This window comes from Phymastichus coffea, unplaced genomic scaffold (assembly GCF_024137745.1).
Source record: "Phymastichus coffea isolate CEN01 unplaced genomic scaffold, Cenicafe_Pcof_1.1 PCOF00034, whole genome shotgun sequence".
In the NCBI taxonomy this organism is placed as follows: Eukaryota; Metazoa; Arthropoda; class Insecta; order Hymenoptera; family Eulophidae; genus Phymastichus; species Phymastichus coffea.
This window is the reverse complement of record NW_026706845.1, coordinates 2817966-2830839: the sequence shown is the minus strand read 5'-3', so window position 1 is coordinate 2830839 and position 12874 is coordinate 2817966. Positions and strand designations below refer to the sequence as shown.

At 49.3% G+C, this 12874-nt stretch overlaps 1 protein-coding gene across 4 annotated transcripts in view; it reads right to left on the bottom strand.

Annotated features, from left to right (window-relative positions):
• Positions 1-4969: 4969 nt before the first annotated feature.
• Positions 4970-12874, bottom strand: part of LOC131663385 (probable Na(+)/H(+) antiporter nhx-9) — a 1718187-nt gene continuing 1710282 nt past the window's right edge. For all 4 annotated transcript variants that reach the window (XR_009301845.1, XR_009301846.1, XR_009301847.1 and 1 more), the window contains one exon: positions 4970-5151. Coding sequence is in view for 1 of the 4 variants with exons in the window: in XM_058933773.1 (XP_058789756.1) it covers positions 5126-5151 (26 nt within the window). In the remaining 3 variants the exon portion in view is untranslated. The remainder of the gene's footprint in view (positions 5152-12874) is intronic.

Sequence of the window (12874 nt, the reverse complement as noted above, 5' to 3'; positions counted from 1 at the left end):
CGTCCACCGGCTTATAACGTCGGGGCTGACGCAGACCTGAGCGCCTGCAAGTACTCCGGCGCTTCGGTCTGCGACTGACCAACCCCGCCTCGTCCGGCCTGTCCTCATCCGAACTCGGGGACTCGCTCCAACTATCTTCCCATTCGCTTGCCGATGGGCACCTCGGCCTATACTTCTCCCTAAATTCCCCTGGGTCGGCAAACCGTGGCCTGGCCCGCGGCGACGTTCCCTCGGTTTTCACAGCGTAATTCTCTCGCGCGCCGCCCTTCAACAGTTTCCTAACTAAATCTTCCCAGTTCTTCATGGCCTCTCCAACCTCGCGCGGCAGTGCCGGGGTGCTCGTTCTCCGGTCGAACGACCCCAATACTCTCTCCTCGGTGGCGTCGCTCTCTACTTCGGAGAAAAATTCGTCTTCCGAAACCGGCTCTCGCGAGCTACTTTCCCTCCTCCGGCGCGACGCAGAGCGAGATCGTCGCTTCTCTCGCGCCCGTCTACGTGGCGTCCGCGTCGTCGTCATGTCCTCGGCGCGCGGCGCATCCCGCCTACCCGCCTGCATCTCTAACGCGGCCTCTTCTACGCGATATAAATTATTCGCGCTTTCCGATAATGCTGCACGTACTTCCCTCCGCATAACCAAGCCAGGCAGGCTTACGACGATGTTCCACGCCTGTCCGAAAACATTCGGCCCTCCCGCGGCACCCTGGAACGCCACCTCTCCGTGAGACGCCAACTCTCTCCTCGCATCGGCGAGCGCCGTCGCCCCAGCATGTGATGCAACTCGGGCGTTATCCTGCCCGTCTTCGCTCCCATGCTCTGGCCCGCTTCTCTGCGCTGCTACCGGCGGCGGCCACTCGTCCGAGGATGTCAAGCTTTCTCGCCTGCGAATTAACGCAGGCTCGATCTGGCCCTCCAGACGTCCGTGGCTCACCTCGCCTCTATCAGGCTGCAGGTCCATGTTGACCTCACGCGGTTCCTTCCGCAGAATAGCCTCCGGCGGGCCCGGCATAACGCCCGACTCAAAGTCACCCGGACTCAGGGGCGGATTAAGCTCCGGCCGTTCACGCGAGATCATGTAGCGCAGCATGCGCTCCTGAAGTTCCCCGAAGCTACCCGTCACGCTAAGGCCATAGCTCTTAAGGAGACCCAGCAACTCCGCGGGCGGCGTTTCGTTGATTCGCCGCTTAAGAGCCCGCACCGACCTATCCTTTAATATTTCGTGCATAATCGCGCCTGCCGTCCCGCTTGGCGGCATCCTGACAAGCCCCCTGCTTCTCACACCGCCCGAACGCCCGATCTAATATCCCGCTCGCGATGTGGGCACAACCGACGACCGCGTCGCGCAACTGTCCAATTATAAAACGAAATTAAACAAACAAAAAAAACACTAGCGACCAACACTAACTTGCCCTAAATTATCGTCCGGCCAATTCTCATCAACGGCGGATGCGACTTCTACGCATTCGCTTTCTTTCGTTCGTCCGTTACTCAATAAATAATATAAAATAAGCTTTCAGGCAGTGCGAATTATACGCACTGCTCTGCGTCCTTAATTTCAATATAAAACTCAAAATAAAAACACAAATACTAACTACTCTCTCACTCGTCGCGGTTCCCAGGCAAGGGCGCACCTTTATAATCCGCTGATCAAAACAGATTAGTACCCAATGGCCATATCGTTTAAGTATCTAACTACGCTAACAACACCCGCTTCTTAAATGGACTCGTCTATCCGTCCTTTTACTGGCCGTATACCATGGGTATGATGAATAGTAGCCTTCGACACGTTAGGTCGATGACTCACTCGCCCGTGCCTGAGTATAGCGACGGCAACACAACTATGCTACAATTTCGGCCTCGTATCTCTCTCTCGATCGGCGCTCTCTGTGAACCCGAGATGAGGAATGTAAACAAACACCGCTCGAGCCGCGACTCAACGCAGCTCGGCCGATCGTTCGATCACCTCCCCTCTCGGCGTCAACCAACCTTTTCAAATTCTTTTGTCTACGCAAATTACTTTTCTATCTTAGAATTTCGCGTCCTGTCTCTCTCTCGCGATCATCTCAATCCCGATTTTCGCGATTTCCCCACAAGGGATGCCATGTAACACGTACGTTAATAATTTAAGCCCGAACAACGTTGCGTCACAAATTATTTAAGGGGAAAGGCTCGGAAGGCGCATTCGCTTCGTCGCGAAAATTCAACGAGGGCTATGTCGTCCGGTAATATAGATAATCGCAATTTAATCAATTACAAGAGAGGCAGGTTCGAACAGAATAAACTCATCAATTCGAATATTTTACTCTTTATTGCAACAATACTATACATTCGGCTTTTGACGTGTGCGTCGGCCGCGTCCGGGCTAAGTTCGTTCCGTGCGAATTAACGCACAGGAAACAGAACGTCACCTTACAATTTGTCCCGCGAATTCCGCGAGGGCGATGCGAATTCACGCATCTAACCACTCGTCCGCGTCCGGCCTATATGATGCTCGGAGAGAGAGAAATCGAGGCGCGCACCGATAAACCAAAAAGGGTACCTGACCTTGAGAGGGAGCGCTGCTGCGGAAGTCCACGTCCTCTGAGTAAGCGATGTAGTTCTCGAAAGGCAGGATTCTCGATGCAGCCGGTCTTCCTTCTTGCTGATGGTCGCTATATGGTACTCAACCGCACAAACACTCGTTATGGTCGCGAAGCTTGACTAGCTGGCAATTAATTGCCGGTCAAAACTCTACTGCCCGCGATCTCGCCTATCCCTCTAACGCCAGGCATCTCCGCCGATCAGGAATCAGACCTGCAACAAAGCCACATCGTGCGTCGATACTCGGTTTTACTCAACCAAGACCGGTGTGGCAGCGGCTCAGGGGAAGGCACGCGGAAGAGAGAGAGAGGCGAACAGGGCGATCGAATCCATCGATCTATTCGCCCGTCACATAACATTTGGATGAGTTATATTAGTTACGTTACTATCGCTGATTCGCAACCAATTGTCGTTCTGTCGTATGTAATTAATGTAATGTCCACTGCTATTAGATTGTCCAAGATGAACAATTACACTACTAATTTTGTATAGATTGTTATTGATTACAACATTTGTTAGTACATCTTTTAAAATAAAATTGTTAATTTTTAAAACTTCTGTACCTGTATGATAAAATAAATTATTTTGCATTATTAAAATGTTATTAGTAGTTGCCAAAGTTAATATTTCATCACATTTTCTCTTACTTTCATGACAAAAATCGCAATGTACATCACTTGGCTTAGGACTTTCTAAATTATTGTGAATCAATTCCTGTAATGCACACGTAAGTTCATCTAAAGAAATGGATAGAGGACATATATTGTTGTAATATGGATTCAGAACTTTTCTATTGTCACAGTAAGAACATAGCAATGTTGTTTGTAATTCATGTCGAACAGCCAATTTTATTTGTTGAAATTTATCGCACAAAAAACCAATGAACTCTGGTACATCTTGCTGACGATTTTGAACATAATCTTGATTTATAAATTTCCGTAAGTTGAGTATATCTACATGAACATTATTATTTTGATATTTTAATTTGTAATTGTTAAATACTTCATACAGTACATTGTGATGACCTGTTTCTATAATATTTCTAATTGATAAAAAATTAAATAAACTTTGTATGGAAGAATTTGCATAACAAGAAACACCGTCTAAATTAGGAAGTCCAGATATTTGCCAGTTAGTTTTCAAAGTAATATTTAAATTACCCACAACATTTTCTGAATATAGTCCAAAGTTTCTTTTAGTTACAGATAAAATGTTAGAATCTAAACTTTCATTTGTGTTTGTTATTGAAGGAAAATGTTGTAATTCGTCACTTTCAAATATTCTATAAAGATGATCACGCATTTTTTCCTGAATATAATTTGTAGTTGAAGGATTCTTATTTAAAAATACAGTTGTGGCAAATGCTATAGCATATACACCGCAATCCTTATAATTTGTTTGGTTTTGGACTTTTTCAAAAATAAGTTTATCATTGTCGAATATTTCATTTTTAATAAAGTAAGGAAATAATTGTTTCAAAAACACTTCTATGCAAGGATGTAAATAATGTTGATTTAGTGAATCAAAGATATGTACGAACTTAGTATCATAATAGCAACAAACCCAGTGGCCACCAACACATTTACGACAATTATCGTTACAACTGTGTAATATTTGTAAATGCACAGAATCTTTTGGAATAGGTTGAATCCATTGTTTATACGGATCTTTCATAATTTTTTGTATCGAAAGAGTACATCTTGGCTGAAATATTGGTGGTTTTATTAAGGAACACTGTCTTAATATAGAATGAAATTTATCAATATGAGTGTCTTTTAACCCATCTTTTATTATTAACTTATCTGTGTGGCACAATTTATATTTAAAAACCATAATGAAGTGCAAGTTATTATAGTAAAATAATTAAAAATTATTAATAAAAACAGTGTTATGTGAGACCTATTATGCTCAATTGATCGTAAACGAAAGTTTTAATATTCGTTGAATACGTCTCAAGAATTATTTTACGCGTTGGATGAATGTAATTGTTTAAAAACGTTGATCGTATGTTCTTGTGTATATTGGTATCAAGGATGTAGATACAATTCCGGTACAGTATATGACGAAAGTATTATTTTTTTTATTGTTTTTAATGTAGGTAAATATACGACGAAAGTATTGATGTAGGTGAGTTATTGATTACTATGATATGGCACAAATTTAGTATGGTACAGGTTGAATAATGGTACGGTACAGGTATTATAAAAATACTATGATATCGTTCAATTTTAGTGTAGTACAAATATAGTACGATGCAAGTACAATAATGGTATAGTTGAAATATTGATGTAGGTGAGTTATTGCGTACTATGATATGGTATAAATTTAGTATGGTACAGGTTGAATAATGGTACGGTACAGGTAAATTCTTTTCGGTATATATATGGTTGAATTGGTTATTTATTCAATTTATAGTACAAGCTTTTAATAAATATTAATATTACAATATATATTACAATATATAATTTAGCAGCAAACAAATGTGACAACCACTTCACTGTACTGTAGAATGTAGAATACCTACAGTACAATATAGTGCAGTAGACCTTTAACAAGTCGCTGAAGCCGCAACACCTGCAACAGACAATTAACAGTAATTAACTTATATTGAATCCTTCTAAGTACTATTTATAAAAAAATTTTACTGAAATTTTGATTCTAAGATATATGGAGCTATATTTAACTAGCATACTATTTAACGAATTTAATTCTTAAAAAGGAACAATAATGAATATTTTATTTCAATAATAATAGACAACACAACCAAGTATTCAAAATATCAAGTAGGTATATGTCGTAATATGTAAAATTATGGTTTATTTAAAATTATGGTTAGTGTTCAATTCAAGAAGTGACAATATATGTAAGTCCTTAACTCAACAAAAAAGTAAAAAAATTACTTCTATAGAGTGCACCAATATTAAAACAGTGCTGTAGATGTCAAAAAACGTATTTAGAATGTTTGAAAGTATGTATATGTGTATGAAACAAAAGTTTGGGACAGTTCTACTAAAGTAACTGTGCTAGTAAAATCACTGAAAAGAAGATATCTATTTTATATTCTTTCAAAGTAAAATAAAAAATCTACCTAGAGAAGGTCGATTTAAGGTCAAATGCTTGAAAAACTGCATAAAAGCGTTTTTTTAATTTTTAAGATATCGAAAAATGACCTCTACAAAATTTGTTCAGAACAGAGTGGGCCACCCAATGCACCAAAAACCTTTGACCTTTAACCTCATTTGAAGGTCATTTCAAGGTCGAAGTGTTTTTTGTAATGGAAACCCCTCTTTTTGACCCCGGATTCGCACATAGCGCGAAACTCAACACAATACCTTATCTAAACGTCAGATTTCGCGCTATGTGCGTATCCGGGGTTAAAAAGAGGGATTTTCATTACAAAAAACACTTCGACCTTGAAATGACCTTCAAAATGAGGTTAAAGGTCAAAGGTTTTTGGTGCATTGGGTGGCCCACTCTGTTCTGAACAAATTTTGTAGAGGTCATTTTTCGATATCTTAAAAATTAAAAAAACGCTTTTATGCAGTTTTTCAAGCATTTGACCTTAAATCGACCTTCTCAAGGCCATGAAAAAAAATTTAAAAATACCGTTTTGGACGTAAAATTTCCCGCTCTTTCTGAATCCGTGGTCAAAAATGGGGGTTCCTATTTAAAAAAACAAAGTTGACCTTGAAATGACCTTGAACATGACCTCCAAGGTCAAATCCAAGGTCATAGAAACATGGCCCCCTCAAAGTTGAGTAACTTTTGTCTGAAACTTTTTTCGATAAAACTTACTCCAATCTAGATATCTGAGTGGATCACTTAAAATGGGCCACCCTGTATATAAAATTAGCACACGTCAATTGAAAAGAATCAATTTATCTGTTTTTATTCACAAATTTGGAGAATTGTAACGGCCTGTAAAATAATTTGATTGATTTCGCAGCCCGTTAAAGATTTTAATTTAACTGGTCGGTGCGGGGCTTACCGCCGCCCCGATCAGCTAGCCGCTTCCTGGCGTTCCGCCGAATATGGGTGGATACGCGCTGCCCTGAAAAAGGATCGCGAAAGCACGGCTAAGCACGAGAGCGTGCGTGAGCTCTAGTCACGGGCGTGGGAAGGGACAGAGGTACCTCCCTAGGTACACCCAACACAACGTCAACACATAAACGGGTTAAACCAGGCTTTATTTATTTATATGAACTTCCTGTACAGTACCGCACGCCGAGGTTTCGCTTCGCATAACAATCTAAAGAGAGAGAGAGACGCTCGCTCGCGGCACTAAACGCACGCTAATTCATCACTTATAAACGGAGAGGAACTCACCGGGAAGTAGCTGCTGCAGACAGACTACTCTCTATTCGTCGCTCGCGTTATCGCCCTTGCTCGGGCGGGCAAGTTCTGCCCCTGGTGATCGCCCACTCTAGGCGACTGTCCACAACTAACGGCGACCTTTGAGGATAGTCCTTCTTTTCTCGCACACTCGCACTTTTCTTTTTCTCCCGATTTTCTCTCGTTTGCGCGCGCACGTGGCGATCACTCCCCCTCGCCGGTCTCAATCGAAGTGTCCCAAATCGTTTTTCTCCCCCCACTCTCCTGCTACGGCACGCGCCTGCTCTAGTCTCGCTCTGTCTCTCTCTCTCCGCTCCTCGCTCGCTTGCCCGCTTGGCCGCGCTCGGACTCGCGCGCGGACAATCCTCCGCGAAAACGGCCCCGGCCGTTATAGCCCCCTCCTAGTCGGATGATACCCGGGGTAATATTCGACGATTATAGCGCGGAATGGTTATACGAGGGTAAGGACTAGCGAGGTGAGAGGGGTGAAGTGAAATGAATGTGACGGTGACATGAGGTGAAAATTATTTATTTGGTTGCCCCAGTGGGCAATTATCAGTGGCGCCGGTGGCTGCGGTCGCGCCGGAATTCGCCGTGGCGGGTGAGATTCGGGCAACGTGATGATTTAGAGACGCCGGGATGCCCACAGACTTAGCATCCCTCGGCGTCACGGCGTGATTGGCCCTCTCGGCGTCCCTCCGGGTCGACGACGTTGGGGTTTGGGGCCCGGCTCGCGCTCCTCGCGCGACTCCGCTCCCTTCTCCCCAGGGAATGGGCCCTCTGCGGATGATGGTGTTCCGCCCAGCGCCCGTGACGTTGGCTGACGTTGATCGTCACCGTGCTTCCCCCGGAGGAGTTGGCGTCTACGCTCACGCGGCCGTGATGGGCTGGCTCCGGGGTCGCTGCGCCCTCGTTGTCCTGGTCGGGCGTTGTCTGAGCGGTGGGCCTAGAGACTGTAGGCCCTTGGGGGCGCTGGTTTTCCGTACCGGGCGCCCGGCGGAATTCCGGATAGGGCAATACTGGAGGGGGCGCCGAGAATACGGGCGGCTGCCCTCGTTGTATTGCCCGGACCGCCAACTCGTAGCGTTGCCACCGCTCGAGTTTCTCGAGCCACGGGTCGAGAAAGATTATTGCACCGGGTAGCTCCAGGAACTGCACCGACCTGGTTAGAACTCGGCGTTGGAAGCTCATGACGAACTTCCACGCGTTCCCGAGTTCGGTCAGCGTTCGCCCGATGCTTGGCCAGTCCTCCTCGCTTGATCGGCTCGCCCACTTGCACAACGGGGAGGTGGGCCAATCTGCACTCTCGTACGGCCGGCCGATGTAGGGGTACACGCGGGCAGGCCTCGGGGTATTTTCGGGGCTGCCGCCCATGTCCCATGACCTCCGACCGCACTCGGGGGGTGCGTCCCTTCGGTTCGGGACCTCCTCTCGGTGAGTTGCGGCTCCTGGCGCGCTCGTGGGTGGCCAGGTTTGTGAGGCCACCTCTTGCTGGTCGGGATAGGCCTGCGTCGATCGGTCCAGCCGGGTCGGCGTCGCCTGGGTGGACACCGCCCAGCGGAACGGCCTGACCTGGACTCCGCGGTGCACTGCTGAGCGAGGGGTCTGGGTTGTCGCGTCCTTTTTCTCGCTGGTGGTCTGCGAGGAGGCGTCCTGAGTTTTGGGCGTGGGGCGACTCGAACTTGGGGCGGGTCGCCCAGTGGGTATGCCCTTGGACGCGTATCGCCCGTACACCCACGCGTGCACTGACGTCTTTGGTGGCGGGGCGGGGTGGCTTCTGTGCCCGCCGCGGGTCGGCCAGCCCTCCGGGGTCTCACGGACCTCTTCCAAGGTGAGTCTTGGGCTCGGCCTTGGGTGCGGCGGCGCGATGACGCCCTCTTCCTGCAGCTGTTGCACCCGCAGGATTAGTCGGGCTCGGGCGTCGTCTAGCCGGCGGAGCACGGTGTCCTGTGCGATGCCCTCCCGGATCTGGTTGGTAATCCGGTCGAAGATGCGGGCGAACTGCGCATCCCTCTTCTCTCCGCCCTCCAACTCGAGGGCTTCGACGCGCATCCGCTCGAAAGTCTTGCGCGCGCCGACGAGGGTCCTCTTCTCCGACCGCTTGAGATCCTCGTGACGGGCGTGGCCGAAGAACCAAGCGGCGATTTCCATGACTGCGTCTTCCATCTGTAATGGGGTGACAATGAATGGTATGAGGTGAATGAATGATCATGATTGACGGGGGTAATGATTGCGAATGGTGCGGGTGCGGTCGCTAAGTCTTTTTCGGTCTTCCAGGCTTTCACTTGTTCGTTTCGACGGCACGGTTCAGATTCGGTATGGCCCACGTCGCTGTGCGCAGTACCAGGCGTGCCGTTTTTCGAGGCCGGCCCCGTGGCTTTCTCGCGACCACGGGCTGTGGACTTGCCGCTTGGACTTTGCGCGGCCGCCCTGGTCCCCGCTTCGCTGGCGCCGGCGCGGGTGTCGGATCCGAAAGCTCGCCCTGTTCGTCGGACTCGCTCTCGCTCGCTTGGTCGCACGCTTCGGGCGGGTCGCCTTTCGCCCTTATATCCCTCGGCGGTCGAGCCGCGTCTTCCCCATCTTCCGGCTGGGTTTGGTCTTTGCACTCGGCCGAGTCGTAGAACTGGCGGAGGTCTTTGGCGTGGACAAGGGTCTCCAACTCTTCTTGATGGTTAGCCAGTTTGAACGCGTTGTTGCCGCAAACTTTCGCGATAACGTATGGTCCGGTATATTTCGGTGCTAGTTTTGCTGCCACGCCTTGGGCCGCCGAGGAGAGGATCCGATTCCTCTTCCACACCCAGTCTCCGACCTTGAACTTATGCTGCCGATGCTTTTTGTCATAATAGAGTGCCTGGCGCTCCCGCTCGTCCTTCGTGCGTGCTGCGGCCTCATCATACCAGTCACTTAGTAGCCCCAGGTGTTCGGCCCATTCTGCCCTAGCTTGTTCTTCTTCGTTCTCCGCGCTTGCGGAATCTTGTTGGCGGCGCTGAGTGCCGGGCGGAACTGGTTGTCGGCCATAATTCAAAAGGGCCGGGCTGACCTTAGTGGTACTGTGTATGGCCGTGTTTAGGGCGAAGGACAATTCAACGAGCTTTTCGTCCCAATTTTTATGATGGTCTTCGAGATAGGTGACGATCATTGTCTTGAGAGTTCGGTTGTATCTCTCTGTTGGGTTGGCGTGAGGGCTATACGCGGGGGTTAGCCCGGACTTTATGCCTTGCTTAGCCAAGTAGTCTTCGACGAGTTGGTTTTTAAACTCCGTCCCGTTGTCCGAGAGGAATTGTTCCGGCGCTCCGAATCTCATTACGATTTTATCGTTAAACTCTTTAACGATGGTCTTGGCGTTGACTCGGCGGATTGGTACGCACTCCACCCAACGCGTAAACAAGTCGACAAAGACTAGGAGGTATTCGTGGCCCCGGGGGCTGCGCGGGAACGAACCGGTAATGTCGCCGGCCACTACCTGCCAAGGGCGCTCAACTTTGTGTCCCCCCATAAGCCCATAAGTGCGTCGCTGCTCCACTTTGCACTGCTGGCAAATTTGGCAGCCGCGTACGTATTCTTCTACGTCGCGCTTAAGTGCCGGCCAAAAGTAAAGGCGGCGCACGCGGGCGAGGGTTTTATCTCGTCCCAGGTGCCCTGCTGTCACTGCATCGTGACACTCAGCCAAAACTTTCCCCTTCTGCTCTTGGGGCACTACTAACTTCCATGCCTCGTCGTCCTCAAGCAGTTCGGAGAAAGCTCGGTCGGGGCGGTAAGTGTACAAGTTACCGCCCGTGATTTTCCAAATCGGATGGGCACCGGGTTCATTTTTGACCTCTTCGATTTTGGAGAGGTACCACTCGTCTTTCGTTTCTTTGGACCACGTGAGAGCACTTATCGTGGGCCCATCTTCGTCGTCCTCCTCGAACGCGCGTGACAGTGCGTCGGGGACTGCGTGCAGGGCTCCTTTACGGTGCTCGACCTCGAATTGATATCCTTGAAGTCGTAGAGCCCACCTCGCTAGACGGTTCGTCGGGTTTCTCATGCGTCTTAGCCAGCGCAGAGAGCTGTGGTCCGTTACCACTTTGAACTTGTAGCCCTCTATGTAGTGTCGGAATTTTTCAATTCCGTACAGCACTGCTAGGCATTCACGCTCCGAGACCGAATAGTTGCGTTCTCCTTTCGACAAGGTGCGGCTCGCGAATTCAATTACGCGCTCTTCACCGCCAACCGACTGGACCAGGACAACTCCGAGTCCTGAGTCGCTGGCGTCCGTGTGTAGCGCGTAGTCTCCCTCGAGGTCTGGTGGCTGTAGGATTGGGGCTGTCATCATCAAGTTCTTGATGGTCTCGAACGCCTCTTGCTGTGCGGTTCCCCACACGAATGGTTCGGCCTTTCTGGTTAGCTTGACGAGGGGCTCAGAGATCGTGGCAAAGTCTTCGATTAATCGCCGGTACCACGAGGCCATGCCCATGAAGCGTCTTAGCTTCCGAACATTGCTGGGCCTCGGGTATTCTGCAATCGGCCGGACTTTTTCTGGATCCGGCCTGATTCCGTCGCGATTGACGAGTAGTCCGAGGTATCGGACCTCCGACCTGGAAAACACGCTCTTGTCCGGGCTCACTGTGAGCCCTGCCTCTGTCAAGCGGTTCAGAACTTTCGCCAAGTGGAGCTTGTGCTCCTCAAATGACGAAGAGACGATGATGATGTCGTCTAAGTACGCGAACGCAAAAGGGTCCATGTCTGGGCCGATGACGCTGTCTATCAGGCGTTGGAATGTCGCCCCCGCATACGCAAGGCCGAAGGGCATTCTCATGTATTGAAAATGCCCCAAGCCCGGTACGGTGAAGGCTGTATATGGGCGACATTCCTTTTTTAACGGGATCTGATGGTAGGCGAGGCTCAAATCCACCGTTGATATATACCTGGCGTTGCGCAGCCGCCTCAGTATATCCTACATAAAGGGAATTGGGTAAGCATCTGGCTCTGTAATCGCGTTCACCTCGCGGAAGTCGATGCACATCCGGTATTCTCCTTTATTGCCTCGCGGTACCATCACGATGGGACTTGACCAACCGCTTTTGGATCTTTCTATTACGCCGGCCTCAAGCAACTTTGCGACCTGCTTGTGCATCTCCTGCTCGATCTTGGGTGAGACCGGGTAATATCTCTGCTTGATCGGTCTGGTGGACGTGAGCTTGATGTCATGCTCGACGTCATTCGCCGCCCCTAGAAGTTTGCTGGGCGGTGGCAGCATACTTTTCACCAAACTTTCTACCTCCGCACGCTGCTCTTCTGTCGTGTCAGCGATACCGATCGAGGCCATTTCGGCGGCTCCCTTTAAACCAGCTATCTCCATTGGCACCGTCACGTTATCGTCTCGCAGAAAAATGGTATTATCAGTGTGGTCAGTCACTGCCTTGAACTTTTTCATGAAGTTGACCCCCACATAACATTGATCTGCGAGCTCTGGGATGATAGAGACGCGGACATCTTTGGTCACGCCTCCGGTTGTGAAAGGCATCTCTAGATGGCCTATCACGGGCACTGACCGGCCGTCCGGCAACTTGCACGACCCAGCCTTGGCTACTTTCAATTTAAGTCCGAGTTCAGCGGCAATCAGCAGACCTAACGCTCCCATCGACGTGCAGGAGGCTCCTGAATCGTATAGGGCACGAATCCGGAAAGTCCCGACCTGCACGGTGAGCCACCACCTTGACTCGTCCTCGGCGCGTATTCTTTTTCACGGCTTACCGTATGGCGTTCCTTTGCGACCGCGGCAGTCGCCGAAGACTCGCCGCCCAAATCACAAGCTCCATTAGCTGCAGTGAGCCCCTCGCTCGCTGCCTGCTCCGTCTGGGCTTGCGTAGATGCGCGGGATCCTGAGATCTCCGGGTTTTCTAGTGCCGAGGCCGTTACCTTGCCATTGCTGTGGAAAGAATGTCCGTCGCTCTCATCTGTGAGGACTAAGTCGGCGCTGCTG